The sequence below is a fragment of the Vigna angularis genome, chromosome 9, assembly GCF_016808095.1.
Source record: "Vigna angularis cultivar LongXiaoDou No.4 chromosome 9, ASM1680809v1, whole genome shotgun sequence".
Taxonomy (NCBI): Eukaryota; Viridiplantae; Streptophyta; class Magnoliopsida; order Fabales; family Fabaceae; genus Vigna; species Vigna angularis.
In genome coordinates, this window is record NC_068978.1 from 13,652,299 (window position 1) to 13,680,214 (window position 27,916).

General features: G+C 35.7%; 2 protein-coding genes across 3 annotated transcripts; both read right to left on the reverse strand.

Annotated features, from left to right (window-relative positions):
• Positions 1-6,088: 6,088 nt before the first annotated feature.
• Positions 6,089-9,301, reverse strand: LOC108323645 (probable leucine-rich repeat receptor-like protein kinase At1g35710). Of its 2 annotated transcripts, none has more exons than XM_052868940.1 (3): positions 8,476-9,301; positions 6,686-8,380; positions 6,089-6,574 (listed from the first exon to the last, which is right to left on the reverse strand). In XM_052868940.1, exons 1-3 carry the CDS (start codon positions 8,867-8,869, stop codon positions 6,192-6,194), a joined length of 2,472 nt encoding a protein of 823 aa, XP_052724900.1. In that variant the 5' UTR covers positions 8,870-9,301; the 3' UTR covers positions 6,089-6,191. The 2 variants fall into 2 exon arrangements, with proteins under 2 accessions (XP_052724900.1, XP_052724901.1); XM_052868941.1 differs by having other exon boundaries at positions 6,369-6,528.
• A 5,066-nt stretch (positions 9,302-14,367) lies between these two features.
• Positions 14,368-27,441, reverse strand: LOC108319667 (histidinol-phosphate aminotransferase, chloroplastic). The gene is made up of 10 exons (XM_052868472.1): positions 27,295-27,441; positions 26,872-27,129; positions 26,307-26,390; positions 25,921-26,075; positions 25,710-25,807; positions 22,005-22,113; positions 18,919-19,076; positions 15,900-16,042; positions 15,544-15,684; positions 14,368-14,628 (listed from the first exon to the last, which is right to left on the reverse strand). Exons 2-10 carry the CDS (start codon positions 27,121-27,123, stop codon positions 14,497-14,499), a joined length of 1,272 nt encoding a protein of 423 aa, XP_052724432.1. The 5' UTR covers positions 27,124-27,129; positions 27,295-27,441; the 3' UTR covers positions 14,368-14,496.
• Positions 27,442-27,916: the final 475 nt, after the last annotated feature.

A 27,916-nucleotide genomic window follows, 5' to 3' on the forward strand; every position in this document is an offset into this window, starting at 1 on the left:
TCTCTACAGACGTCCGAGGTGTATCCCTCGACGACCACATGCCTGAATGGTTTTGTGGTAGGGGTGGGGTTGGACATCGGTTTGTGCACTGCCAGACGTCTATAGACGTCCAACAGTGCACTAACAGACGTCTACTCGGCGTTTTTTTTTTAAAATTAATTTATTTTTGCAATAAAACCACAACTGAAAAGCAGAAAATTGTCCCAGAACAATATAGTATAATATATATATGTGTTTCATATAAACAAAGTTCTACTTAATGTAAAATATAATCCACTACCAAAACTATCAAGATTAAACTTAAACTAAAACTAAGCAATGTTCAACAACAAATAAAACTATTCCTAACTCCATCTTTGCAGAAGATAAGCGGTCCACTCATGCCTTATATGCCTAATTGTGTCCTCTGGTATAGGAGATGTACTCTTGAAGCGTTGCAAAATTCAAGAAAGATTCATTATGGTTTCATATATGTTTGAAGATAAATTTGATTTGTAATGTATTCAAGGTATACATCATTACCTCATTCCAGTCATCTGTAATGACAGCTCGAATGATGGTCTTAATCCAACACATCACATAGAAGCCACATTCCCATGAATCTAGTTGTTGGTTACACTAAAATGACAAACTAAATAGTTAAGAATTTAGATCATTCAATAACATAGAAAATGAATTAGAACTATAAATGACTTACAACCTTTGGATACAAAATTTGAACCAGTTAACCACGAGATTTACCAATAACTCTGTACAGATTGAAAACACAAAGTATAATTAATATGACTATATTTATCATAAAAGTTGAAGGTGAACATCAAATTCAAAGTCATTTTTGGAGAAACACTTACCCTTGAAGCATTGTTCTCAAGTCATTTTTCATCTTCCTATGCAACGAACAAAACCATATAATTTTACATGTTTTGGGAATGAAGACCATCAGCTGCCAGTGCAACCTATCACAAAGGACAAATAGTTATTTAACTAATTAAGGAAACTATAATAATGAACTGGCCACATATAACAACACCTACCCATCAATGTATGGCACAAGGTATACGTCTCTTTTTGACTCATCCATCCATGTTTGCAAATAATGTTGTCTATTTTGAAGTGTGTTACCAGACGGTTGAATGGTCTGAGGTTCAACAAATCCGTACATGGAAGACCGACCTTGGTCTACAACGATTGTGTCCATGTACCTAAAACAACAAAGTTAAGTTGTTAGAAACTATAAGAATCTAAATAAAAGTAATATGAAAGACCAAATTGACTATCTTACATGCACCACAGCTGAATGATGGAAATATTCAACATCCTGTCTCCCTCAATCACCTCCAATGCATCAAAGAATGTGATATAAACTGGCACATGTGGGGGAAGACCAAATACTCTCAAATCCCAGTATAGTTCTAATGGTGTTTTCTTCAACCTGGGTAATTTTGTCATTAGCTTTGATAGAGGATCATCCTCCGCTTCAACCATGTCATCATCTTCATGTATGACTGTATCATGAATTGGCTGCTTCTAAGGACGTGTGAACTGAAGATAAGAATTTACGTCAAAGAGTTATCAACAAATATTTGAAGAATAAACATAGAAATACTAAGGAAAAAGACATTATACTTGTGGAGTAGCGATGTGTGACATGATCAATGCTCTAGGCCAGGCTATAAATGATCCTATGGCCTCCCCCACAAAGTTAATTTCTGGAGTGGGTACGAGCACCTGAGCTTGGGGATCCCGAACCTCGTCAATCGTCACACGCACGTGTTGGGGTAATATGGCAACACCATGGATAGACGTTCGTCCCCCTCCACAACGGACGTGTAAGGGGCTGAAGACAATTAATTCTTCAACCACCCTATCAGCACCCTAAACGTCCCATATGGGGGGCCGAACGTCTATAATACTATAGACGTCCGGCCCCCTCCACAATAGACGTGTAAGGGGCTGACAGGGAAGTTGAAGAGGTGATTGTTCCAGCCTCTTAGACGTCCGTGGGTGGGGCACGGACGTCTATAATATTATAGACGTCCGTCCCCCCCCCCCCCCCCAACAACAGACGTCTACAGTTTCACTTATTTATGGATATGCCACCGATCAATTATTTACGTTGGTGCTTTTGTGGACGAACGTCTATGGAGAGACGTTAAAAGTCAATTCTGCACTAGTGTATACTACCAACTTATAATGAAGTTCTTAAATATGCTTATGTTGAATAGTACGTTGTTGATAAAAAAAAGTCTATAACAAATATGATATATGTATTTTTCTTTTCATAGTACTATTTTTGAAACACTAAATAAATATGTTATTTTAGAATATATGTACTATTATATTACCGATAACAATGAAGATTCGAATTAGTCATGGTCTACATTCAATGTATGATAATAGTCATTTTTATTATGACTTATTACATTAATATATAAAATTTAAATAAATTAATTCTTTAAAACATTAATAAAAACGATTATAATAAATATTTTAGAAGAGATTTAGCTTGAATTATGGGTTAACGAAGTGAATTAAGTATCTAAAACATTACATACACTAACAATGCTAAGAGGAAAAATGAATTGAAAATGCATATTAATTTTGCAGTTAAAACATAATTAACCTTGAATATCAAATTCATAGGAAAAACAACAAAAAAGAACACTTTTCTTTCAAAAAAAATTTCAAATTTTTGTAAGAAATCTTCAAGAAAATGTCTATGAAATGTGGAAAGTAGTAATAAAATTCAAATGCAAACAAGAAACTTGATATACAAGGTTAATTATGTTTTAACTGCAAAATTAATATGCATTTTCAATTCTCTTAGCTTTCTTTCCTTACACAATGCATCAATCAATATATTATAGGTATAAACATCTGGCCTGATGCTATTTGATAGCATTTCATTTAGGAAACCAAATCCTACTTCTACCTGTCCTACTAAGCAAAAGCCATAAATTAGAGTACTATAAGTAACAAACATCAGGAGAAATTTCCTTGATAACCATCTCAGAATACAAATCATAAGCTTCTTTTGAATGTTTCTCTTTTAATAAAGAGTCAATAATAATGTTATACATTACTGTTGATCGACCTTGAATCGTTCTGAGCAATTTGATCCCGGCTTCAGTTTCTCCTATTTTGCTCAATCCATTGATCAGAGTGCCGTAAGTAATTTTGTCGAGCCGAAATCCTAGTGCTACTACTTTGTCGTGAAGGTTGAGGGCTTCCTTGACCTCACCCTTATCACAGAGACCTCTCATGAGTGTAGTTAAGGTTATGGCATCATCCTCACAAGAAATCCCAAAATCTTTCCAAATTCGAATATGGGAGGAACATGACGCTGATGAAGCAAGCGATTGAATTGTGAGACGGCGTCGTCGTGTAAGGAAGTTTGAGACTGAGAGTGAGAGCAAAAGAAGGAATTGTGCATTGGAAGAAAAGGAGGAAACTTGGCAATGGAAGGAAGAAGAGAAAACCTAACACTTCTTGAGAGCCACATCTTTGCTGCAAACAACAATAGTATAGAATTCTTCAAATTTAGTTTTCTTCCATTTTAAAAAGCTTATCTTGTATGCTTTAAATCTTTTGTTTGGACAATATTATTAAATTTAATGAATTTTAATTTTATTTTACATTTTTATTGGGATAATAGTTTTTTAATTACCACTAAATTCTACAATTTATTTAAATTTGAAATAATTATTAACACTTACATGCACTTCCAACGTTTAGTCATGCGACTCCCAATTTTCTCTTAATATCAAAATTATATTTATGAAAGTGTTAAAAGAATAAATTTCTTTATGTACCATACTGACCGGACAGTCCAAAGAAGACAATGTTGAATCAACCTAACTGAACGGTTGTACTAAATCGGCCGGTAGGTTTTCTAGGTCATAACCATGATTAAGGTAAATACTTGTTGAACTCAATTGAGTTAAGAAAATCTAGGCAAGGTTGCTTAGTTCCAGTAGTGGTGTGAATACTCACCCAAGTCTAGGATAATAGGAGGTTATTCGCTAACTGAAGAAAATAGGAGCGGTGTGAATACTCAATTGTAATCTTATGAAGATTATAGTTGAACCCTCTACGAGTTGAAGTAAACTAATAAAAAAATATATGTGCAATTACCCTTTCTTTTGCCAAAACACTTCTCTTATAAAAACCTACAATTGTGTTTTTATTTCTAAATACAAGAACCTTCCAAGCTAAACGATTATTCTTCAATAAAGAAAGTTCTTATAAACTCTGCAGTGTACATTCTGAATAGCACATAAAAGTTATTATCATTTATAAACATTTATTAGGTTTAGCATCTAAAGCATTTAATAGAAAAATTCAAAGCTCGACAATATGGTTCTGAAAAGAATATTCAACTCCCGTTCTAGTGTTTTTCAGGTACTTCATAAGGTTGGTCATTTGCTCCATCACCGCCACCTAACATCTGATCCAAAGACAACTCCTCATCTGTGTGTCTGCAAAACCAACAGCAAGTGCACCGGTCGTAGAGTAGCAAGTGATAAATATCATTTTCTCCCAAGAGACTTGTGCAACACATAACAACTTTTCCTTTCATAACTAAATTTGACATCAAAGTGCACAAGAACACAAGAAACTCTTTTTGGTATTTTTATCAAACAATTGGTGTACAAGAAATTAACATAGAGTATTTATAATTTGTTAAGACTAGAATTCATCCACTTCATTCTCATGCATTCACAAACATCTCAATTCTATCCATCAAGTGTTCAATTTCAGTTCTAGGTTCAAATCATATTTCACAATATATCAAGAATCACAAATCAAGCATGGGTGGCCAAACCAAAACAAACATTAAGCATAGAAATTGAATACTAACATGAATTGGAAAAACATATATCATTAACATCACAAAATACATAAGAATTCCATGTCTTACCATTAATCTCAATAAATAGGACAAGCCATCCATGGGGGAGAACTTAGGGTTCTACAAAATTAGAGAGATAGGGAAGAAATTAGAACTAAAGAGAAGATGCACAACCTTTCCCAAGGTTCTTGGCAGCTGTTCCATGCTCCAATTATGCTTCCCCTTCGCATTTCCATCTCCAATTCGTGACTCATCTTCTTCCTCAAACCAAAAGGGACAAAATCACTATTAATGAAGCTTGAAGACCCAAGGAGGAGTGGGAGATCTTCCCAGTACCCCAAACAGCCTCAAAGGGCCTCTTTTAGTCGCCCTAAGTGAAGAATGAAGAGTAGGAGGAAAAGAATCCCTAACCTGACGAGAGCTACGCTTAAATAACCCATTTTGACATGTCAGCGTCGCCACTACAAAACGCCAGAATGTGGTCCTCAATGCCCTGCTCTATAAAATTACACTACTCAATGCCATTTTCCATCACTCAGCACTATCATGGTGGCGCTCGAGCCCTAGGCAGTTTTGACAGCATTCTAAAATTCAAGTACTTGCGTGATTACGTTCATATTTTGGTAAGAGCAAAAATCATAATAAGAACCCACTTTAATCTTTAAATTATTTCAAATTAAAAAAAGGTGTTTTTTTTTTTAAATTCTAACTCAAATAAGTTTTCTTCATTCTTTTATATGTGTTAGTTTTAAATAATTATAGGTCGACTAATACTTTTAAGTTAACACAATAACCTTTGTAGTGGTTTTCAATCCAAGTTTTTGTTATTTTAAGGAAAGACTTAGAAGAAAACAGGTGAAAACAATTTTCAAATTAATGAATATATATATATATATATATATATATATATATATTTAAACAAATAAAAAATTGTGGAATGTTTGTTAAGATGCAATGTTAATCATCTTCAAAAAATATTATTTTCAATTTACTAATGAAAAATGGAAAAAATAATCATCATCTTTGTCATAATTTATAAATTGCTCTACGTCAATTTTTAATCAAAATATATGTATAAACATTGAGTTTGTAGTGAATAATTTCAATTCAGCTTAGTCTGTACAAACAATTATTTATGGAGATTGATATTTGCACTTTACACTAGATAAAGAAAAAAGTCACGACACATAGAGAAAAGGTAAATCAAAATGGTAAAGTTATTAATGTAAACTAAAAAACAAACAACAATAACATGTATCTATTATATTCAATCAACGAAATTTTCTTGTTTTTAACATGCAAAGCATTATTACTTTTCTCAACTTTGGCTTAACAGAGTTCATCCTTGACACTTCAAAGAAAGATGAAATATGTCTTGACTCATTAATTCACGAATCAAAATTTCATGAAAAGACAAAGATAATACTAGTTTGAAACTTGAGAGTTTCTCAGCCACTTGTTGCATTGATGGTCTTAAGTTTGGTTTGGAGCACAAACATGATAATGCTAGTGTTATCACGAGAATGATATCTTGAGCTTCTCTCCAGAGAGGCAGAGGAAGACGTGAATCCAAAAGATCTTTCACGAACATATTTTCAGTTCTTGGGTTTGATAATGACAAGATTAGATCTCCAGGATGTTTTCCCATTAATGTTTCCAAAGTCACCACTCCAAAACTATAAACATCGCATTTTTTTGTCACGCTTAATGTATAAGCAAGCTCTGTTATAAAAAAAATAAAGAAAGGAAACTCAAATTATAAAAATAAATTATTACATCAATTCTAGATATTGACAAAAATATTGTAGTTTTGTGATAGAAAATAACATTCACCTGGAGCAATGTAGCCACGAGTGCCAACTACCAAGGTTTGATTTGATGTATCAGGTTGAAGGAGTCTAGCTGTGCCAAAGTCTGAGATATAAGCCCCTAATTTTGAGTTTAACAGAACATTGCTACTTGTTACATCTCGATGAACAATTGGTGGGCTACAATCATGATGCATGTAGGATAAAGCCTCTGCCATTCCTTTAATAACATTCACCCTCTTACTCCAATTCAACTCCTTAGCTTCCACTTCATTACTCAAAGTATAAAATAAACTACCTCTTTCCATGTATTGATAGACCAAAAACTTACACCGATTGTGGAGGCAAAAACCATGAAGCTTTACAATATTTTTATGATGGATTTTTGTTAACATCTTCACCTCATTACGGAAACTTTTGTCAAAAGATGGATTTTGGGATTCCACACAATGGAGTTTTTTTAATGCAACAATATTGCCGCTGGGTAGTTGTGCTCTATAAACACAACCATATGCGCCTGTCCCAATGCAATACTTAAGGTCAAAGTCTTCGGTTGCTTCAATGATATCCTCAAATGCAATTTTACCATCATAGTTCCATATAGAAAACAAGTCTCCATTCTTTGTTGATATTCCTTCACATTTTTTCTTAGGAATACATCTTGAGAAATATAATATTAGAAGGAGTATTACAACACTGAAGAAAATGACTGGAAGAACAATTAACACAATGATGGGCTTATTTTTTCTACTTTGAGGATTTGTCTCATTGAGCACGTTGCAGTATGTAAAATTGGGCATGTGGTGATCATCAATTAATGAGTCTTCCTGAAAAAAACAGTAATCTGGTACCTCCAATTTTGAGTCAAGGTCTTGTGAAAAGTCAAAGGAATTGTATGAAAGGTTTATATATGATAGACTAGCAAGTTCCTTGTGTACTTTACCCGAAAGATTATTATAGCTAAGATCCAATCGACTAAGAACAAAACTCATTTTCAAAAGAGGTGAAATCTCACCAACAAGGAAATTGTGACTAAGATTGAGGTCACTCACACAACCAATTCGAGAGGTTATGCTTCCATTAAAGAAGTTGAAGCTTAAATCAACAGTATGGGGACATTTCATAGTTTCTAATGGTATTGAACCATATAACTGATTTGACGAGAGATGTAAACAGAACACTTTGTCCATTTGCAAGAGTTTTGGAGGTAGTAAACCTGAAATCCTATTATGAGAAAGTTGCAAAATTTCCAACTTGGACAAATTTCCTAATTCTTCAGGTATCTGACCTTCTATTTCATTATAATTAAGGTAGAGATGTACCAAATTCTCCAATTGACCTAAAGTAGAAGGGATTGAACCGTTGAGGGAATTATTTGAGAGATATAATGTTTGTAAACTTTTTAAATTTCCAAATTCTATAGGTATAGGACCAGTAATTTGGTTAGATTGAAAGAAGAAATACATCAAGTTCTCTAATTGACCCAATGTATGAGGAATTGAACCTGTGAATAAATTACGTGATAGATGTAATGTCTGTAATTTTGTCAAATTCCCCAATTCTGTCGGAATCCTACCTTCAAGTTTGTTTGATTCAAGATAGAGAAATTGCAAATTGATGAGTTGACCAAGTGTACATGGAATTAAACCTGATAAAGAATTCTGAGAGAGAGATAACATCTTCAATTGTGTCAAGTTTCCAAGTTGTGGTGGTATTGAACCTGTTGAATCAGAGCAAGAAAGAGATAATTAGATTAATTATTCCATTGACAGAATTTACATCGGTAATGCAATCAAGAGAATTGCAATTACTTACCTTGGAGATGATTGTTGGTGAGGACAAGGGTGGTAAGGTTTGTAAGTGAGCCTATTTCTTTAGGGATGGTTCCTCTAAGACCCATTCCATATAGACGCAGATAGACTAAGTTGGGGAAGGCAGTGACGTTGAACTTCTCAATCCAAAGCAATTCTTTTGATGAAGGAATCTTCCATCTTTCAATAGCAGTAATACTTCCAGCTTCATTGCAAGAGATACCCTCCCAATCACAATGGTCAGAGATATTACTGTCATCATTCCACCAACCGCTGTGGAGCAAAGCCTGTCGTTCATGATTGATGGAAGAAGAAGGCATGGAGCCACCAATGACAGATGATACCTCACCCATCATATAGAAGGCTATAAGCAATAAGCTGTAAATACAGTTTGCCATACTTGATTGATTCAGTATGAGAAAGTGCAGTGCTGACTCATCAACTGAATGTGTTATATAATATATAGTGAAAAAATGGAAGTCCAAAGACGCGGTTTTTCCAGAAGAATTATGAGAGGATTGGTTGAAGGGGATCCATATTTGTGGAAAGTGCAGTGCTGACTGATAGAATTTGTGCCCCTTCCTCCAAGTTCATTCCATGCCTTCATCATAACATTGCCCTTTGCATATCAATTCACCAATGTGGAGTGGACTCTCTGTTTGATATCTTTTACTATGGATTTTGGTTCAACATGACGACGACGTATGGGTTGGTTGCAGAATTATGATCGGATTGGTTGAAGAGGGTCCACATTTGTGGAAGATAAAAGAAAAGTCGTGGTATGCATTGCAAGTGGAATCTCTATGAGTAAGTGCAGTGCTGACTCAGACTTTCTCCCCTTCCTGCAAGTTCATTTCATGACTTGATCAAAGCGTTGCCCTTTGAACACTATTCACCAATGTAAAATATATTCTTTATATAAGTTTTTTTTTATTTCATTTTTCTGTCAATTGGATAATATGATTTTTATTTTGTTTTATTTCTCTAACTCATCAATGAACATATGCACTTAGGGGATAGAACAAGTGGATCCAAGATTTAAGAAATTAACGAGTTCCACATTGTTAGAGATGAAAATTCGGTCATGTTGACCACAATAATTAAATAATGATCCTTAGATAAAATAAAAATATTTTAAATATTCAATTCTTTTAATAAAAACTTCATTAAAAAATATAAATTTATGATATATTTAAAATTTAATTAATTTTTTATTATATTTAAACTGTTCAAAAAATAGTCCAAAATTAAAATTCCTATAAAAGTTTTCATCAATGATTTTACTGTAACCAAAATGGGAATACATATATTTAGGCAACTTTAGAATCATTTACAAAACTTTTATTCTCATAATTAAAATAGTATGATAAACTTTTACTCGTATAATTTTATATTATTTTAATAATATAGCAATTTTAATATGATAAATTAATGAGCAAGTATAAAATCTTGCAAGTTAATGCCTTATTTGAATTTTTTTTTTAAAATAGCACGGATGTTGATAATTTTAATTAGGTATAGATATTACTTTTATTTTAATTATTTTAATTTTAACTTTTTCAATATAACTATTATAATAATACAAATTATATTTTAATAATTATTAAAATATGAAAATATATTAAATAATATTATATTTTTAAATTAAATTACATATTTATTAAATTATAAAGGATTAAATATGTTTTTAATCCTTAAACTATTAAGCGAATTTGTTTTTAGTCCCTCTTTCAAAGTAAGCTACATTTTGATCCTTCTCCTTAAGAAAGCCATAATTTTTCGTCCTCCCAAACCAACGGCGTTAAAAAGAAGCCGAGCTGGCTAACGGTGGAGTGCCACGTCAATTTTTTTTTCTATCACTCTTGCCATGTCAGCATCTCCTTCAACCCTTCTCCCAGAACCCTAATTTCCCTCAGCCGCAAAGCGCGTCAATTTTTTTTTAGTGTGAATTGATGAACTGTTATTATGGATTGTATGGAATGATGTTTGGGTTGTATTTGGACATATAAAATGTTAGAAATCTATGATAACATTGGTTGGTTATGAGTATATGTAAATTGTCTTTGTTTAGAGCTAGTTTGGAGGAAGTGGAGTAGTGAAAATTTTAATTGAGATTTAGGTGCTCAATTGGTCAGTTGGGATAGACTAGGTTAGTCTTTTGAGACTTGTTAGAGTTCCTAAGTTTCTTAAAACTGTGCCAAAAGTGCTCAATTTGGTCATTTTGGTGTAGGTTGCATAATTCTGCAATTTTAAGTTGCAGAATCATGCAGACTTGTTGAGCGAGTGGGATCACTTAGCGAGTGGGATCACTTAGCGAGTGATTGTAGGGTTTGGCACATTGTCTCTGGATTCGTCTAACGAGTGGGGTCGTTGGAAGAATGGTTGAAGGGTCTGGACCACTATTTCTATTCTCACCTAACGAGTAGGGCCACTAAGTGAGAGGGTTAGGGGTCTGGACCACTGTCTTTGTATTCGCCTAGCGACTTGGGTCGTTGAGCAAGAGGTTGGGGTCTGAGACTAATGTTGTTTTATTTGCACAACGAGCTGAGTCGCTAAGCGAGAGGTTTGGGGTCTGGGATTATTATTTGTGTATTTGCACAGCGAGCTAGGTCGTTGAGCGAGAGAACTCTGTGGTCGCCTAGCGAAAGTGGTCGTTGAACGATTGGTCCAAGTCTTATTGTTGATAGGGGGAGAAATATGAGTGTTGAACCCACTCCCTGATGTGTTTGTTTTTTATGATGACAACACATTGATTGTAACAACATAGATGTTGTTATGCCACTACAGAAATATGTTCTATGTGATGAAATACATATGTGAATATGAAAATGCTTATTGCTGATAAATGCATATGTTGACATATTGTTGGTTCTGCATACTATTGCTTATGATGTGTTTATATCTTGGTATGCATACTGGATGTTATGTGTAATGAAAATCACAAGCACAAAAGCATATTTTCATGACATAATGGATTACAGTTTCTTTGTAATCAATTAAGGGCATCAGATAGCTTATGTTTTGAACTATGGCAAAACAACAAGTTATGAATAGATTACATTAGTTGTTAAATCGATTAAAACTCGTATCTTTACATATATCATTTTCAAATGTGTTGTGATGAGTTTTTGAAGAGAAAAAGTTTTCAAATTTTGTTTAAGTGCTAAGCTTAATCAATTACACATTTTATGTGATCAATTAAGTTTGTTATCTTTTGAAAATTATTTTCAACTTAGTCATAACTGCTATAACGGTCATATTTTTAAATATGTTTGACTAGCATTAAATGCAAATTGATTACATTAATTGTGCATTCAATTAAGAGTTGTGTTAGTTGTAATTTTGTTACACCTGGTTTTTATGTAACCGATTACATTACTAACATAATCGATTACTTTGCGTGTGATATGATGAAAACTATAAATTGACGCATTGCTTGTAAATGAAAAAGACTTTTGATCAATTGTACACTTTGATATCTGATAGCTTTTTTATCTGAGAAAGATTTGCAGATTACATAGACGCTCCAAGAATCAAGAAGCGAAGATCTTGAAGGATTCTTGAGAGGAAATTTGAGAGTTGACTGGCTGATCTTATTCACATTGCTAAGGTGTATTTGTTGTTATCAGAAAAGGTTTCTGCACTTGTTGATTGTGTTGTGTCCCTGGTCGTGCGTGACAAGAATAAGAGTGAGGAGCTCTTGAACTTTGAGTTGGGTATCTCAAAGGGTTTCTACAACAAGAACGTGTGGTTCTGTGTGTGTAGGTGTTTTCGTTTCTATATTTGATTGTGAGTGGGAAAGGTGTTTACATTGTGAGGGTGTGTTCACTGTAAAACCTTTGGTGTAATTCTCAAATCATTATAGTGAAATATCCTTTAATCTAAGGTTGATTGGAAGGGTGACTGGATGTAGGCATTGAGGCCGAACCAGGATAAAAACCTTGTGTTTGTTCTTCTTTCCCTATCTCTTTTACTTTAATCCGCATACGCGTTTACTTACACTGCAAGAAAGTTTTAAAGATCATTCTAACTTTGCAAAAAGATTTGAAAAGCATTCATTTTTATAAATCACCAATTCACCCCCCTCTTGGTGTTGAGAAACAAACCTCTTTATTTCTAACACTTATGTTATACTTATCTTCTTTGTTCTTAAGTTGATTCATGTGATGTTTTGATTCATCTGGGAATGAGTTATGATTATGTGTGTGTTTATATGCGTATCAAATTCATGAGTTGAGATTCAAAGTTAAAGTACGGTTTCAAAGTTATGTAAGTAAGTTTCAAAGTGAAATCTCTTGGTGAGGTTCAAGTATGTTTAAAATGAATGCAGGGAGACCAGTCTTAGGGATTATCCTGAACTCTAATGGTCTTTTATTCTCAAGTAGAGAGGATTGACACATGTGGTGAAGATTAGCAGGAGGTCTTAGTCTTAGGGGCTTCTAGTATACTCCAAGGCGTGGAACAAACTAACCTTGTGAGTGTGCTAGGGTGAAACCCGTTGGCAATGACTTTGCAAAACAGTAGAGGCCACCACAAGTGCACAACCCGCCATAGCTCGACAATCATTCTAACTCCGGACAGTCAAGTTTAAGGCATAACATGTTTAGGATGTTTGAAGGTAGTTGTTCTGTGTGCATGATTAAGGGTGTTTTGTATATTATATCAATGTATGATTCTTTTATATCTAGCTTACCCTTTTATTTGCATTTGTGTTTGTATATGACTATGTTCTTTGTTTAGCTATGATCATCATGTGGGTGTGAGTAGAGGGTGAAGAGCTTTTAGTGGAGCAAGCTTTTGATGGCAAGGATGTTGTTGAGTAGATTTGTTTTGTTAGCTTTATAGATAGTTTTGCTTATCCAGCTTATATATAAAGTTAAAATCTATAATTGTTTCATAAATCTCAATTAATTAATTAACTAATCATATTGTTGTCAGTCTGACATGTAAACTTTAATTTTTGTCTCTCTAATTTTAAAATACAACATTTTTGGTCCTTTTAGCATTATTTAATATTTTTCAATCTTTCAATTTAAAGAATTAGATGTACTACATTTTAAAATTTGAGGACTAAAAGTGAATTTTGTCTATTTAAGAGGAAGTGAAAAAATATTTTAGACCTAATTAATTTTTCAGGATTACATACATACCTTAATCAATTTAGTTTTTAACATTTAATGTATTAACATTGGTAAAAGAAACACTTAAAATAATTAACGTTACTAAATTTTGTATTAAAAAAGATAAATTATTTCATTAAAAAGTTTAAAAGATTAGATACATTTTAAATTAATTTTATAAACCTAGTGAAATACGGCATCTATATTAGAGATAACAGTATTACATAATTATGAAATTAATAACAGTTTTGTGACATTATTTTTCCATCCTAATTCTTTAGTCCTTATTTTTAACATTTTACTTTTTACATTTTGAACATTGAATTATGTTTTGGGAAGCGTTTTGATCATTTTTGGAATCCACGGGGTAATTTTTTTTTCTAAACAATTAATTCAGAATGTTCTGAGTCCTTTTAGAAAAGTAAATGAAGAAAAATAAATAAATTTGACTTCTTCATAAGATAAAATTGGCAAATTTTAAATTAAAAAAACTTATAAAAGGACTTTTATAAATCAGTTCGCATATAAATTGAGTTAGAATATTTGTTATCTTTTTTTTTCTCACTTTTCTCTCTTGATATTTTGTTCTTCACTCATTACAATTCAAGTTTCGTTAAACAATTATGAAAAGTTGTATCATGAAAATAGATTGCCATTTAATTTTCCTGTATTAATATTTCATATTAAAACTTTCAACACCACCATAATTTTCGTCTTACAAATATGAATTGATGCTTTGCTTTGGGTTGCCAAATCCAGAATGTAACTTGCACATATTTTGAAAATTGAGTTCTGAAATAATATAAAGTTGCTATAAATTAACACAATCATTAATCCACCATGTGTTTAGAACATTAATGGTGATTCTAAAATGTTACAGTGTTTATTTCATTAAAACTTTGCTCCTACGACAATTTCTTGAGACATTTCATAAGTGCATTTGTTTGTTCAGGCTTACCAACAGTTACACGAACGTACCCTTTCAGCTCTTTCTTGTCGTAGTGACGAATCATCACACCCATTTGTGCGAGGTCCTCCTATGTACATAAAAATAATGTCTCAGTTGGCAACAAATTTGCAATTGGTGTTTGGAAAAAGTTGAAACAAAAGACTTTTACATTCTTCAATATGGGTTGAAATTCTTGTTAAATAACTAGAGTCTCAACCTAGTCTCTTTATGTTTAGACAAGATTCTCTATCAACACTACAAGAAAAGAATAACAAGAAAATCTTAACATTATTTGAAGCTAAATTTTGTTTTTAACTTGTGCATGAGTTAACTTTAGTTTATTGAGACATTTTGTTTTCTTCTTCTAACTTCCTAGATGTTTGTTGTTTAAGATTAAAAAAAGCCATTTTAGTATAAGATAATTTAGTGGCTAGTTTCTTCTTAAAAAACGCAGAGAAGTTTATTCATGTTTGTTTACAATCACAAAAACATTCTTAAAAGAAATAGTTGATTTTACGAGAAGTTGTTTCAACTAGCTTTTGATCTCATAAACAGATTTCTGATTCGTCTGCTAAAATGTAGATTTTTCAGGATTCTTACATTCTTAGTGACATATGCTTCACTGCATGGAGCGTATTTCTAAAATTGTCTTTTGGATGCCACTTCTCATGATAGAATGAATAAACACAATAAAAAGCATGCCAATTACACAGGAAGAAGGGTTATTTCATCAACATCAGAAAACCACAGGTAGCAAAAATCATAAGTAAAATAACTATTCTTCTCAACATACTGTCCACTATTCTTAAAGTGGCTATTATCCTAAGGAGATCAGAATGGTCATTTTGGGAGACAGAAGAGATGTCTTTCAAATCAAAATACCAAACTGACATGAAGTATCAAAATATGAACCAAACAAAAATTGTACCAAACATTTACAAGAAAATAAATAAATAAACAAAGGAAAAGTTTATATATACAGAGATAAGGAAAGGAAGATTACCTTTAGCTTTTTTGCGTCCTTTCCAGATGTAACCTCACAAAGAATGAAATTAGAATGGCTTGGAAATGGCCGAAGGAATGGAACTTCCTTCAAAAGGTCATAAAGCCTCCCTCTTTCTATTAGCAAAGCATTTTTTACGTTCTGTATGTTAAGACTGACACGTTAGCTTTCATTTGTCTTGAGGATAATAACATGTAATAAAAGATGCAGGTACTTTAGTATTTTGCATATCGTGGAATTGCACCCAGTATGCTTATACATGGGATAGCTGGACACAATTGTGTTAAGGACTATTAAACTCCTATAACAACTTTAAATAGCCCAAATGAACTAGTGGATAGGTACAAAAGAAAAACCTCTAGATAGGTAGGATTTTGCAGTGCTGCACAGGCAGAAATTTCAGCAGCAACAGATACATTATATGGCTGCTTCGCTCTCCAAAGATACTCAATTATACTCAAAGGAAAAGCTCCGTATCCTACTCGAAGTCCAGCTAAACCTGAGACAATTTGAAAATTAAGAATTTTAAAGGTTTACATCATTAGTACCAGGACCCCAAGTTAAAAAGTAACTAACCATCAGTAACAGAATTTTGCACATATTAATTCAATAAACATATGAAAACTCAGTATCGAATCCATAAACTGAAAATTTAGAAAGGAAATTTGATTTGTAGAGTAGTGCTGTTACGTATCCGAGTGGGAATCATAACCAGAACACACACCCTCACACGCACAGAACAATGGACAATAGATAATGGATGAATAAATCTCCTTTATTGATAGAAATAACTCAATCAAAGAAAGCAAACAATAACTGGGAGCATAACCTCCTTCAGTCATTAGCATAACCTCTTTTACAAAACTCAATAATCAAAAGCATGCCCTAACCCATAGCATTAGTGCTTTATTTATACTATTATTTTCCTAGGATATATTTCTAATTGCTATAATAAGCTTATATTGAATATTTCCCTAGGATACTGCTATAGTTACTGTAATTAACAATATTTCCCTGGGATACTGCTCTAGTTACCGTAATTAACAATATTTTCCTAGGATACTGCTCTAATTACCGTAACTAACAATATTTCCCTAGGATATGACTTTATTTACTATAATTACTAAATATTTCCTGCCTATACCCTAATTGCTATCCCAGTTAGGGTAGTCGCCCTCCTTTCCCCGTTTGGTCTGGTCTTCCTCGTGCCCCCATTCGGTCAGGTCTTCCTCCTGTCCCCGTTCGATCAGGTCTTCCTCCTGTCCCCGTTCAGTCTGTCCTCTCCCCCCTTTCCACCGTTCGGCTTGGTCTTTCTCCCCCACCGTTCGGTCTTCTCCTCCTCTCCTATACCTTTTCCTTTCATATGCCTTCTAACCCCTAACAGGTGTTGTTGGTTATTCAGCTTTGCTCCTAAGAATTGAGGTCTACAAAACATTTACTAACTGAAAGTCATCCAGGTCCATCATAAACATTCTGCTTCCCGTTCCAATCATATATCCTACTACATAGACTAACAGTAGTTTTTGAACACTGTTACCAATCGCTGACTACCATCTCATCAATCTGACAAAGTTCAAACATTTATTTTGACATCTGTGACCTTTTTCAACATCTCTTGCCACTGTTCGCTAGTCACTATTTTCGGCTACATTTCCAACCATCCACTGTCAGGTCTAGGCTGGTCCTATCAGGCCAGCCAAAGCAGAGTTCACACATAAACAATACCCAGCAGCAGTAGTTGCCATGTGCAGCAGTATACCATGGCTATGCTTCAGCTGATCTCTCCATTGCCAGATTTGTGCAGCCCTCCTGTCCAAAATAAATACACATGGTTTGTCAATTTCTGGCTTTTGACCCATTTCTCATGTTTTTTTGACACAGTTTGGTACCTTTTATTCTCTCTCCTTCTTGACCTTGCCCTCTTTGGTTCCAATCGTGCAGTGTGGGATTTTGGAGGAATCAACCCTAGCCCTATGACTTTCCCAGAAAAATCAGCCTGGCCTCAACATGGCTATCCTAGAGAATCATCCTGGCCATGCAGCTTCCCAAGCAAATCATCTTGACCCACCATTCTACAATCACAAAAATATAGTTCGATTTTTTTCAACCGGTATGCATATAGGAAGCTCAAAGCTCAGAAAGCTGCAGCGAGCAGGGTATTAGAATATATGAAAATATCTTATAACTTAAAATTTCCTAAATTATCCATTGGGATTAGTTTGCCTATATCACATAATCTCCTAGGTTTGTTGGTTATTATATTTGTTTATCACATCATTTGTTTCTCTTAGAAAGTGGACTTAGGATTGACTCAATTCTACAAATCGATTTATAAGATGAGGTTTGTACTCATTTATATAATTTAGTTATTCTAAGTTGATGTGGAATCTCTTACACAGCTCCTCATGCCAAGGATTGGACATCTCAAGCGTGAAACTAAACATTTGGGAGTGACCTAATAATGGTTCAATAGCAAGTGACACAATAGATCCATAACTTCACAACACTGGTTTGCACCTACTTATAACATAATTTGAATATATCTCCAGTCAATGTAGGATCTCACTTAAACACTTTCCCTAATTAATATTAGGATTATGCACAAATCAACACAATATAATATACCTCAGCTAATACCAATTGTGTTTCATTTATGTCTCTTTCCCCCTCTACACCTAAAAACTCCTAATTTCAATAATCATCAAACACCCCCTTATTTGTTGCTACTTTGCGCTTTCTTTGTGAAAATATTGGTGCCAAGTCAATTTACTACTATACACTACTAAAAACAAACATTCAACTTAAAATTCAGTCTGGACCATAGCAGTCTACTGGTGGTATAGCACCATAGCAGTCTGGACCTATGCTGATCCATTACCACACAACGGCTTCACATTGCAAATTCCATGAAAATTGCAATCAGTCACAATGGGTGTCATATTCAACGGAAATTGCTATTATGATTCATTGACCCTGTCCCCCATCATTTCTTCTATAGTAACTTTAGCAGATAAAACTTTCACGTACGCATATTATTGGTTGTCAAATTTAACCAAAAACCACTAGGTCAAATTTCACGTACGCATATAATAACCCTTATCATAATTCTCCATAACAAAAAGAAACCGCAGAGATTATATTGCTTACAATAAAATAAAGAACAATATAATAATCTCAAATTTTTAACTAAAAAAATGCATGTCTTAGCATGCACACAAGAAGCCTGAAAAAAATAGTTTTATTAGAGTTTTGATCAGATCACACATAAGGGAACTGGTTTTACAATAAAAAAATTATAAGGGGGAAACACGATATATCAATTCATATTCAAGTTTAATTGTGTAAAATAGGGAAAGAAAAAAATTATTAAAATACCAGCTCTTTTGCTAAATGTCCGAAGAACAATCAAATTCTCATGTTTCTTCACCCAACTCATCCTCGATTCAATTGCCGAAAACTCAATGTAAGCTTCATCCAATATCACCAATATGGGAAGGTCAAGTATTTTTAAGAGAACATCGTCATCAATTATACTGCCATGAAATTGTTACATTAAGATCCATATAAACAATACCATAAGCAAACAAAGGAAACTCAAATTTCAAGCATATTAATGATAACAATAATCTCCAGCCTTACTATATCCTGATTCCGTATTGTTGATGAAAAAGAAATACACTGCATTCATTGTGGTACAACTTCTGTTAGGTTTCTGGGTAAGAAACCAAACCAGACAGCCACTCCCACACTCACTATTCACACACAGAAGACAAAAGAATGGATTTCTTATATTCAAAACTGGTAAGATACAATGTACAAGCAATCAATGGGAGCCTAACCTCCCCCACAGGACTAAAAGTTCCTGTTAAAACAACTAACTGTCAAAAGTCCCTCTAACTATGGATCATAGCTCTATTTATGCAATTCATTTCCCGCCCATCCTAACTGCTTAGCAGTTAGGATATTAACTACCTTTCGGCTCCCGCTCTCTCCTCTTTACACCGATCGGCTAACGCTCTCTCCTCTTTACACCGATCGGCTAACACTCTCTCCTGTTTACACCGTTCGGTCCATGCCCTCACCTCCTTCCACCGTTCGGTGCCATGCCTTTCTTCTCTCATACACTCGCCACTTCCTAACATTACCCACCGCCTCATCATCAACCTTGTCCTCACGGTTGAAATCTGGGTATTGATCCCTTATAGTCAACATATCCTCCCAAGTCGCCCCCTCTCGGCCTCCTTCTTGCCATTGTACCAGAATTTGCTGGACCACCTCCTCTCCTTGTTGTATCTGCCTCTTTTCCAGGATTCTGATGAGCCAAAACATAGGTCCTTCTGCTTGCAACTCTCGCGGCAGTTCCTTTTCTACCTTCTTCACGCCCACTGCCTTCTTAAGCTGGGATACATGGAAGACTGGGTGTATCCTAGTTGGCTAGCTTCAAACCCCACCAAAATCAAAAATTTCTTGCACCAAGATTTTTACAGTAGCATTTTGGTGATATAAAGAGGGCATTCCAACCATCAAACCCCAAAAACCAACACTTTCAAAATTTCCCAAAACTTGGCACTATGCACCACAAACTTAGCCAAGTTTCACCACCAAACTTGGCTAGCTTCAAAACCCACCAAAATCAAAAATCTCTTGCACCAAGATTTTCACAGTAGCATTTTGGTGATACAAAGAGGGCATTCCAACCATCAAACCCCAAAAACCAACACTTTCAAAATTTCCCAAAACTTGGCACAAGTATATAGTCTTTGGCCTTTGACAAATTATTTGCAGCCTCAAACGCAAAAAACATACAAAATTTTTGTAGAGCAGCTTAGAAAAGAAACAGTGATTAGAATTTCGTTCTCCACCTTAATATCTACTGGTCTCCTCCTTTTATTCGCCTGCTGGGTCATCAAATCCTGGGCTCGAGTCAAATGAAACCTCAACTGTTTAAGAGCTTCATCTCTCGTTTGCAATTCCTGGGCAACCGCTTCTACAAGCGTTTCTCCTGGTACGAATCTGCTCAAAGAGGGTGGAGCCCTGGCATATACTGTCTCAAAAGGTGTGCACCTAGCTGCACCTTGATAACTGGTATTATACCAGTATTCAGCCCAGGGCAGCATTGCACTCCAGCTCTTTGGCTGCTTTGAGCAAAAACACCATAAATACCCCCGCACAATTCTGTTCAACACCACGGTTTGGCCATCTGACTCAGGATGATAAGTTGTACTCATCTTGAGTTGAGTCCCCTGCATCCTAAATAGCTCCTTCCATAAAATGCTCAAGAACAAAGGATCCCTATCACTGACAATTGAAACTGGGATCCCATGTAACTGCACTACCTCCTTAACAAACACCTCTGCCACTGTCCGAACTGAATAAGGATGCTTGAGTGGCAAAAAATGACCATATTTGCTGAGGCGAACAACCAATACTAGTACTGCATCATAGCCTTGGGATTTTGGCAGCTTCACTATAAAGTTCATACTTACTTCTTCCCAAACAGCGTAAGGTATGGGCAGAAGTTGTAACAGTCCCTAAGGAGAAGCTGCCAAATATTTGTGTTGTTGGCACACTAAGCAACTCGCCACAAAGTCCGTAACCGACTTTTTCATCCCTATCCAATACAAAGATTGGGCTACCTTTATGTACGTTCTATACACTCCAGAGTGGCCTCCTGTGCTGGTCAAATGAAACTCAGCCAGAAGCTTGGGGATCCACACCGACTTCGCGGATAGCACCAGTCTTCCCTTGTAATGCAACCTGTCCTGTTCCAGGGTGTAGGCTGAATTAGCATTGGGATCCTTCTGAATCTCTGTTATCACATCAGCACCTCATCCTCCTCAACCTCCTTTAACACCTCTTGGAAATCCTGCCAGTAGGGTCTGCCAACTACTCTCAATTCCCTTTCCTCGTCACCACCTTCTCCTCTACGAGATAGGGCATCTGCCACCCTGTTCGTACTCCCAGCCTTGTATAAAATCTCAAAATCATAACCCAGCAGTCCACCCATAGGATATTAACTATCGTTTGGCTCCCGCTCTCTCCTCTTTACACCGATCGGCTAACACTCTCTCCTCTTTACACCGTTTGGCCCATGCCCTCACCTCCTTCCACCATTCGGTGTCATGCCTTTCTTCTCTCATACACTCTCCACTTCCTAACAACTTGTAATAGGACATTATAATATTGCACACTACTTTGTTTTTGGTCAGCCAAAACATAAGTTTATTATATCCAGACATACAAGGGGCACCCACAAAAGACACTACAAGTGCCTATTACACTATAATAATAGGGAAGCACGGACTGGACAAAAGCACAACTGAAAAGAAAAGTGCACTAGGAACTCCAGTAAATTCCAAGAAGAAAAAATTAACTGAAAAGGAAAGAACTACCACCATACTACTCTAGGCACCTAATTCTAACTATTCACTTTGACGTAAAAAAGGATAATTGACAATTACCTCCCATCTGGATTATTTGGAGATGTCAAAAATATGCATTTGGGCTTCTCTTGTTTAACAACTTCTGCGATCTGTTCAACATTCAAGCTGAAGTCTGGCTTCCTTGGAACTGCAATTTAAATAATGTAGATGGTTATGCACATCTGACATGGCATAATAAGAAAAGGTCAAAACACAGTAAGAAAGTCACATACTGCTCGGAAGACAAGGAATAATAAAAAAAATAAAATAAAAGGGATGAATCAACAATAAAACCAAACATCATTTTAGTAGAAAAAGTCTAACAAAACAATAATGTAACTATGATAATGACATATTACGCACAATACAGTAATAACTATTGTTAGGTTTCTAAGTTAGAAGCCTAACGTTCTCTCACAACTCCCACTCACTCAAAGGCAATCAAACAAGAAAGAACAAAGGAATTGTATGTATTCACTGTAACGTATAACGAAATACAATAACGACTCGGAAGCCTAATCCCCCTCAACAAAGTCCACGACCTGTTTACACAAAGTAAATGGCTAGCTGCCTTCTAACAATGAATAAAACGCTATTTATACAAGACCTCCCATCACGCCTCTCCTAACTACTCTCTCATTTCCTCTTCCTTCTATCATTTTACCTTAGATCCTATCATTACACCATGCTGCCAAACAACCTTGTCCTCAAGGTTGGAACAATGAAGTTTGAGCCCATGGCATTATGATATGGTCTTATCATAGGAAGGGAACCCGCTGGCTACTACCTACAACTTCTGGTCTGGAGGTTTGGGTGGTGGCCGAAATGAGAGACAGAATTTATGGGACCATTTTCGTGTCTGCATTATTTCCTTTGAAGCGAGGAGCTTCTTATTCTTCCCTGTAAAATAACTTCTTCTACCTTTCGGCTCTCTTCCCACTATCTTTATATCGTTCGGCCAATGACTGGGAGACCGTTTTGAATGTAAGACCATTCGGCCTTTGACAGTAACTGTGAGACCATTCGGCCAATAACTGGGAGACCGTTTTGACTGTAAGACCGTTCAGCCTTTGACTGTAATTGTTCGACCATTCGGTTCCGGCCATCCTCTCACGTTCGGATTCTACGGTTCTCTCCCGTTCGGGTCCAGCAGTCCTCTTCCATGCGAATCTGGCAGTCCTCTCCTGCTCGGATATGGCCGTCCTCTCCTGTTTGGATCCGGCAGATTCTGGGTGTTCAATATTGACCCCACACTCTCGGCGGCTTCCGATTTGCCTGGGTGATTGGCCTCGGACCGCTCAGCAACTCCCGATCTGCCTGGGTGATTAGCCTCAAACCGTTCGACGACTCCCGATCGGCTTGGGTTATAGCGATTGTCCTCGGATAGTGTCACCTCACTGCTTGTTGGTCCCCAATACGACTCTTCTTCTATCTCGCTCCCATTCCCTACCTTTTCGCCTCCCTGGAATTCTTCACCATCCCGTGTGATCCGCATCGCCACCAGCAAGTCCTACGGGTCATGCGGTCAGACTTGATTCCGTATGTCCTCTTGCAATCCCACCAGAAAATATCCTAACAGCTGCTCGTCCGGCACCCTCTTCGTTCGACCGCCAATTTCTTGAAGACTTGTAAATACTCTTCCACCGTCCCCGTCTATTTCGATGCTGCCAAACGCTCAACAATGGTTCCAAACCTTACACTAGGGCTTCCTTCAAACCATCCCTGAACGATTCTTGGCTTTGAACCAGTAGCCCGCGCTGCCCTCCATGCTTATGTATGCGAGCCGCACTTTCTCCTCCTCTGCTACTCCTTGAAGCTCGAAAAACCTCTTCGCCTTATTGATCCAGTTTAACGAGTCTAGCCCTTCGAAAGTGGGTAATTCAACCCTCTTCTGCCATTGATTTTGCCCCTCCGGATGTTCGCCACCCACTCTGTTAGCAAAATGATGAAGATGAAGTTTTGATGATGTCCAAATCAAGTCAAGAGAAATCAAGATTCAAGAAAATGTTAAGAAGACTTGTATTGCAATGGAAAGCTTTTGTAATAATTGTAGTTCATTGTCTAGGACTTAGATTTTCTGTGGTTTTGATTCCATGTACTTTCATATTATATAATTGATGTCTAAAGTCAAAATCACACTATTTTAATTGATTAAACATAGTGTTAATCGACTAAAACAAGTAAAAGCTGAAAACTCAACTTTTACCGATTTAATAGATTAAAATAAATTTTAATCTATTAGCTAATCGATTAAAATACATTTTAATCGATTAAAAGTGACTGTTGGAGTTTTATAGCCGTTAAAACTAGCCGTTATACTCATTTTAATCGATTAACACTAATATTAATCGATTAAAAGCATTAAATGGCTGGAAACGAAGAACGGAAGAGTAATTGCATGAGTCTATAAATAGGCTCTCATTTTCCATCAACAACAACTCTTCCCTTGTGCTCTAGTACTCAGAAATCATTGAGACTTGTGTGTTCTTGTTCGGCTTGTGAAACTCGTGTCTGTGGAGCTGATGAAGTGTTGCTACGGTGACAAAGGAAATAGTCGGTTCACCCTTGGTGTGTCTAAGGAGGTGTTCGAAAGAGGAAGTTCATCCTTCGTGAAGTATTCGGAGGAGGTGTTCATCCTTTGTGAAGACTCAAAGGAGGTACAGGTTCATCTCTTGTGGTATCAAGAGAGGTGGTTTCTAAACTTTTACAAATTGTTTCTTTGTGATTGTAATTTGTAATTGTTTTGTGAGTAGTGAACTGTTTATCTTGTTTTGAGATAAGCGACTAGACGTAGGATTGGTAAGATCCGAACCAGGATAAAATCATCTGTGCAAATTTCTCTCAACCTTACTCTCTTTATTTGTCTTTACTATTTGCTTGGTAAGTTTAATTGAGTAGAAATTAAAAGGCACACATTCGTATTAAAAACCCTCTTGGTTTGTTATTCCACGCTAACCATTCCGCTGCAGCCGCTCTGACACACTCTCCCTCCAATATCCTCCTCGCGCCGTCGTTGGTTCTTGTTTGTGGAAGCCTGACTTCCATCTGATTGTCCTTCGTTGTTGTGACCCTGCGCCCCCATCATCCTCATTATTTCTTGCAAGTCCCGGCGCACTGCAGTAGATTCCGCCTTCATCCCTTCCATCGTAATCTTCAAAGCCTCCAATCGTCCCTCCGTGCTTCCCTCCATCTTCGATTCGCCCCCAATTTGGATCCGGCAGGTCAGACCAATTTGTTAGGTTTCTGAGTTAGAAGCCTAACGTTCTCACAACTCCCACTCACTCAAAGGCAATCAAACAAGAAAGAACAAAGGAATTGTATGTATTCACTGTAACATATAACGAAATACAATAACGATTCAGGAGCCTAATCCCCCTCAATAAGGTCCACGACCTGTTTACACAAAGTAAATGGCTAGCTGCCTTCTAACAATGAATAAAACACTATTTATACAAGACCTCCCATCCCGCCTTTCCTATCCCATCCCGCCTCTCCTAATTGCTCTCTCATTTCCTCTTCCTTCTATCCTTTTACCTTAGATCCTATCAACTATGATCTTGATACAAACAATTTTGTCTGAAGAGACTGAATAGAAAAATACCTATGATTGATTTCATGAGAAACCCCTTTACTGTCTAAGGTTCAATCAGTTTTACAGATATCAATTTCTCATTTGACAAGTATAAAAACGATGCATTAAAAAAAATACATTTTGTAGTTGTCTCTAGATAATGTTATTCTTACCTTTGATAACAAGTGCTCCATTTACTGCAGCGTCAAATTCATACATTGTGAAGGTTGGAGGACAGTCCACAATCTTGTCCCCAGGATCAAGCACACAACTGTAGTATACAAGAGAACCATGTATGATGATTGTCATACCTGTTATGAAAACTAGCATAAATAGAGAAAGAATTTGAGGCTTATCTAAAACAGAAAAGGTATTGGTTCTAACCGCATTATCAAATCAATGAGCTCATCTGCACCACATCCTGCAAGAATATATTCAGCTTCAAGTCCAGAATCTTCGGCAAGGGCTGCACGCAATCTGCGGCTCTCTGGATCAGGATAGACATATGGGAACTTTATGGATCCTAGGGCTTCCATAACCTGTCAAACCTCTGATAGTCAACTCCAGTGTAATAAAGGGTGTAAGGTTCAGTAATTTGCTTCCATACATCTGAGCATAGCTTAGAAAATATTCAAAGCTTAAAAATTGAAAGATAAAATTACAATAAATTGCCCTGACATTGTTAAACCTCATATTACCATATAATCATTTTCCACTTTTAGACAATAACATGAAAATTTCAGACATTAAAAAATATAATAAAAACTCACCTCTGGAGGGGGACCATAAGGATTTTCATTAGCATCTAACTTGACAATATCCTCAGGCTTCCGTCCAAGTCGAGCAGATAAAACCTACAACAGAAAGCTTCCTTTGTAACTAACTTAGATAGTTGTGGAACAATTTTCCCAACCAAAAGACAAGTGCTGTGGCCAGGGTTCCATGAGAAATGTTATAAAAATGAGTGCCAAATGCCAAATTACCCATATCTTCACGACAACTAGAGAGACAAAATTAAAGTTAAAAAACTTGCAATTTGAGTGCAACGCGTTTGCAAGCAAGCAATCAATCCCTCTCACAGAATAGAAATACTATTATGGACAAAAGAATCAATAATGCCACAAGGTACAAGAAGAAACAAACATTTATCTTCAATATTGAAGTAACAACTACACAAGTACGTTACCAGAGCTAAACAAACAGTAGATATGAAACAAATGACAAGACCAAATTCTTGACAAGAAAATTCAAATATTGCCCAGAAAACTAAACATTGTTGGAAATGTCACGAAGAACCAACAAAATCAAAAGGAGTTGACTTTTGAAGACACAAACCTCAAAGGGCAAAATTGGCTGATAAGGAGACAACTTCCTCAGATGCTCTCTGATGAAGGAGTCACCTGTCACCTGCAGAGGACCATTGTTGACTTGCTCCACAGGAATGGTAGAAGCCATTGCCACAAACTTCCTCTGATTCCCCACAAATGAACAAATGGGTTTTAGAGGTAACCCCACTTGCTGCTTCAGATTGGTGTTGGATTTTACCCAGCACAAAGCAGTTGAATTGTAGAAATCAATCACACCCATTAAAATCTACACACAAATAAGTAAATAGATATAATGAATAAATGAAAAGGATTCAAAGTGAATCAATTGGAGTAGCATATGAGAAAGAAGGAAGAAAAGGAGAGCATGACATGATTATACCAGAAACAAAAAGGGAAGAAAAAAAAAAGAGATACGAGGTTAGGGACATACCCTGCACAACAGGCAAATGGGGAACTTGGCAGAGGTTGCTGACGCCAACAATTTAGAATGGAAACTGAAATTTACTCTGAAGAAGGCAAATAAATCATGAAGGCGTGAAGGTAAACCCTACAGATCCACATAATGCAGAAAAAAAGACAAAAAAAAAACAAATAACACTGTTTAATGTATTGTTTACTAACGAGGGGTGTGTAACAATTTTTATCCCCGTTATAACACAATAACATATTTGTCATTAAACATTATATTTTAACAACATATTCGTCATTCATAATAATTATTTGGTTTAGTTAAACTATAAGTTATGATAAATTTGACTATACTTAATTAAGTCTTTAATAGATTTTTGTGATTTATTAAATATTTAAAAAATTATATTTTTTAATTGAGTCTTTGTAATTTAATTTATCTATTGCAAGCTTTCCATGAGCAAATGGCATTGCTCAATCACAACTGAAATACACATTGTTCCGAGTAGAACCTGTAACATCCCTGATTAGATCTCACGATAATGCAGCAAAATTAAAATTTGAAAAGATCAAGAATAAATTTAAAAAAATTATTAGAAGAAAACTTATTACAATTTAAATAAAACGTATCAAGTACTAAAGAA

Excerpts from the sequence above, each read along its gene's own strand:
- LOC108319667 (XM_052868472.1), bottom strand. The coding sequence starts at position 27,123 with ATGGGTGTGATTGATTTCTACAATTCAACTGCTTTGTGCTGGGTAAAA. Across the intron at positions 15,685-15,899 it reads AAAATCCTACCTATCTAGAG|AACGTAAAAAATGCTTTGCT; the intron begins GTTTTTCTTTTG and ends CTTAACATACAG. Across the intron at positions 14,629-15,543 it reads AGGACGCAAAAAAGCTAAAG|GAGGACCTCGCACAAATGGG; the intron begins GTAATCTTCCTT and ends TTATGTACATAG.
- LOC108323645 (XM_052868940.1), bottom strand. The coding sequence starts at position 8,869 with ATGGCAAACTGTATTTACAGCTTATTGCTTATAGCCTTCTATATGATG. Across the intron at positions 8,381-8,475 it reads CACCAACAATCATCTCCAAG|GTTCAATACCACCACAACTT; the intron begins GTAAGTAATTGC and ends CTGATTCAACAG. Across the intron at positions 6,575-6,685 it reads TCGTGGCTACATTGCTCCAG|AGCTTGCTTATACATTAAGC; the intron begins GTGAATGTTATT and ends TTTTTATAACAG.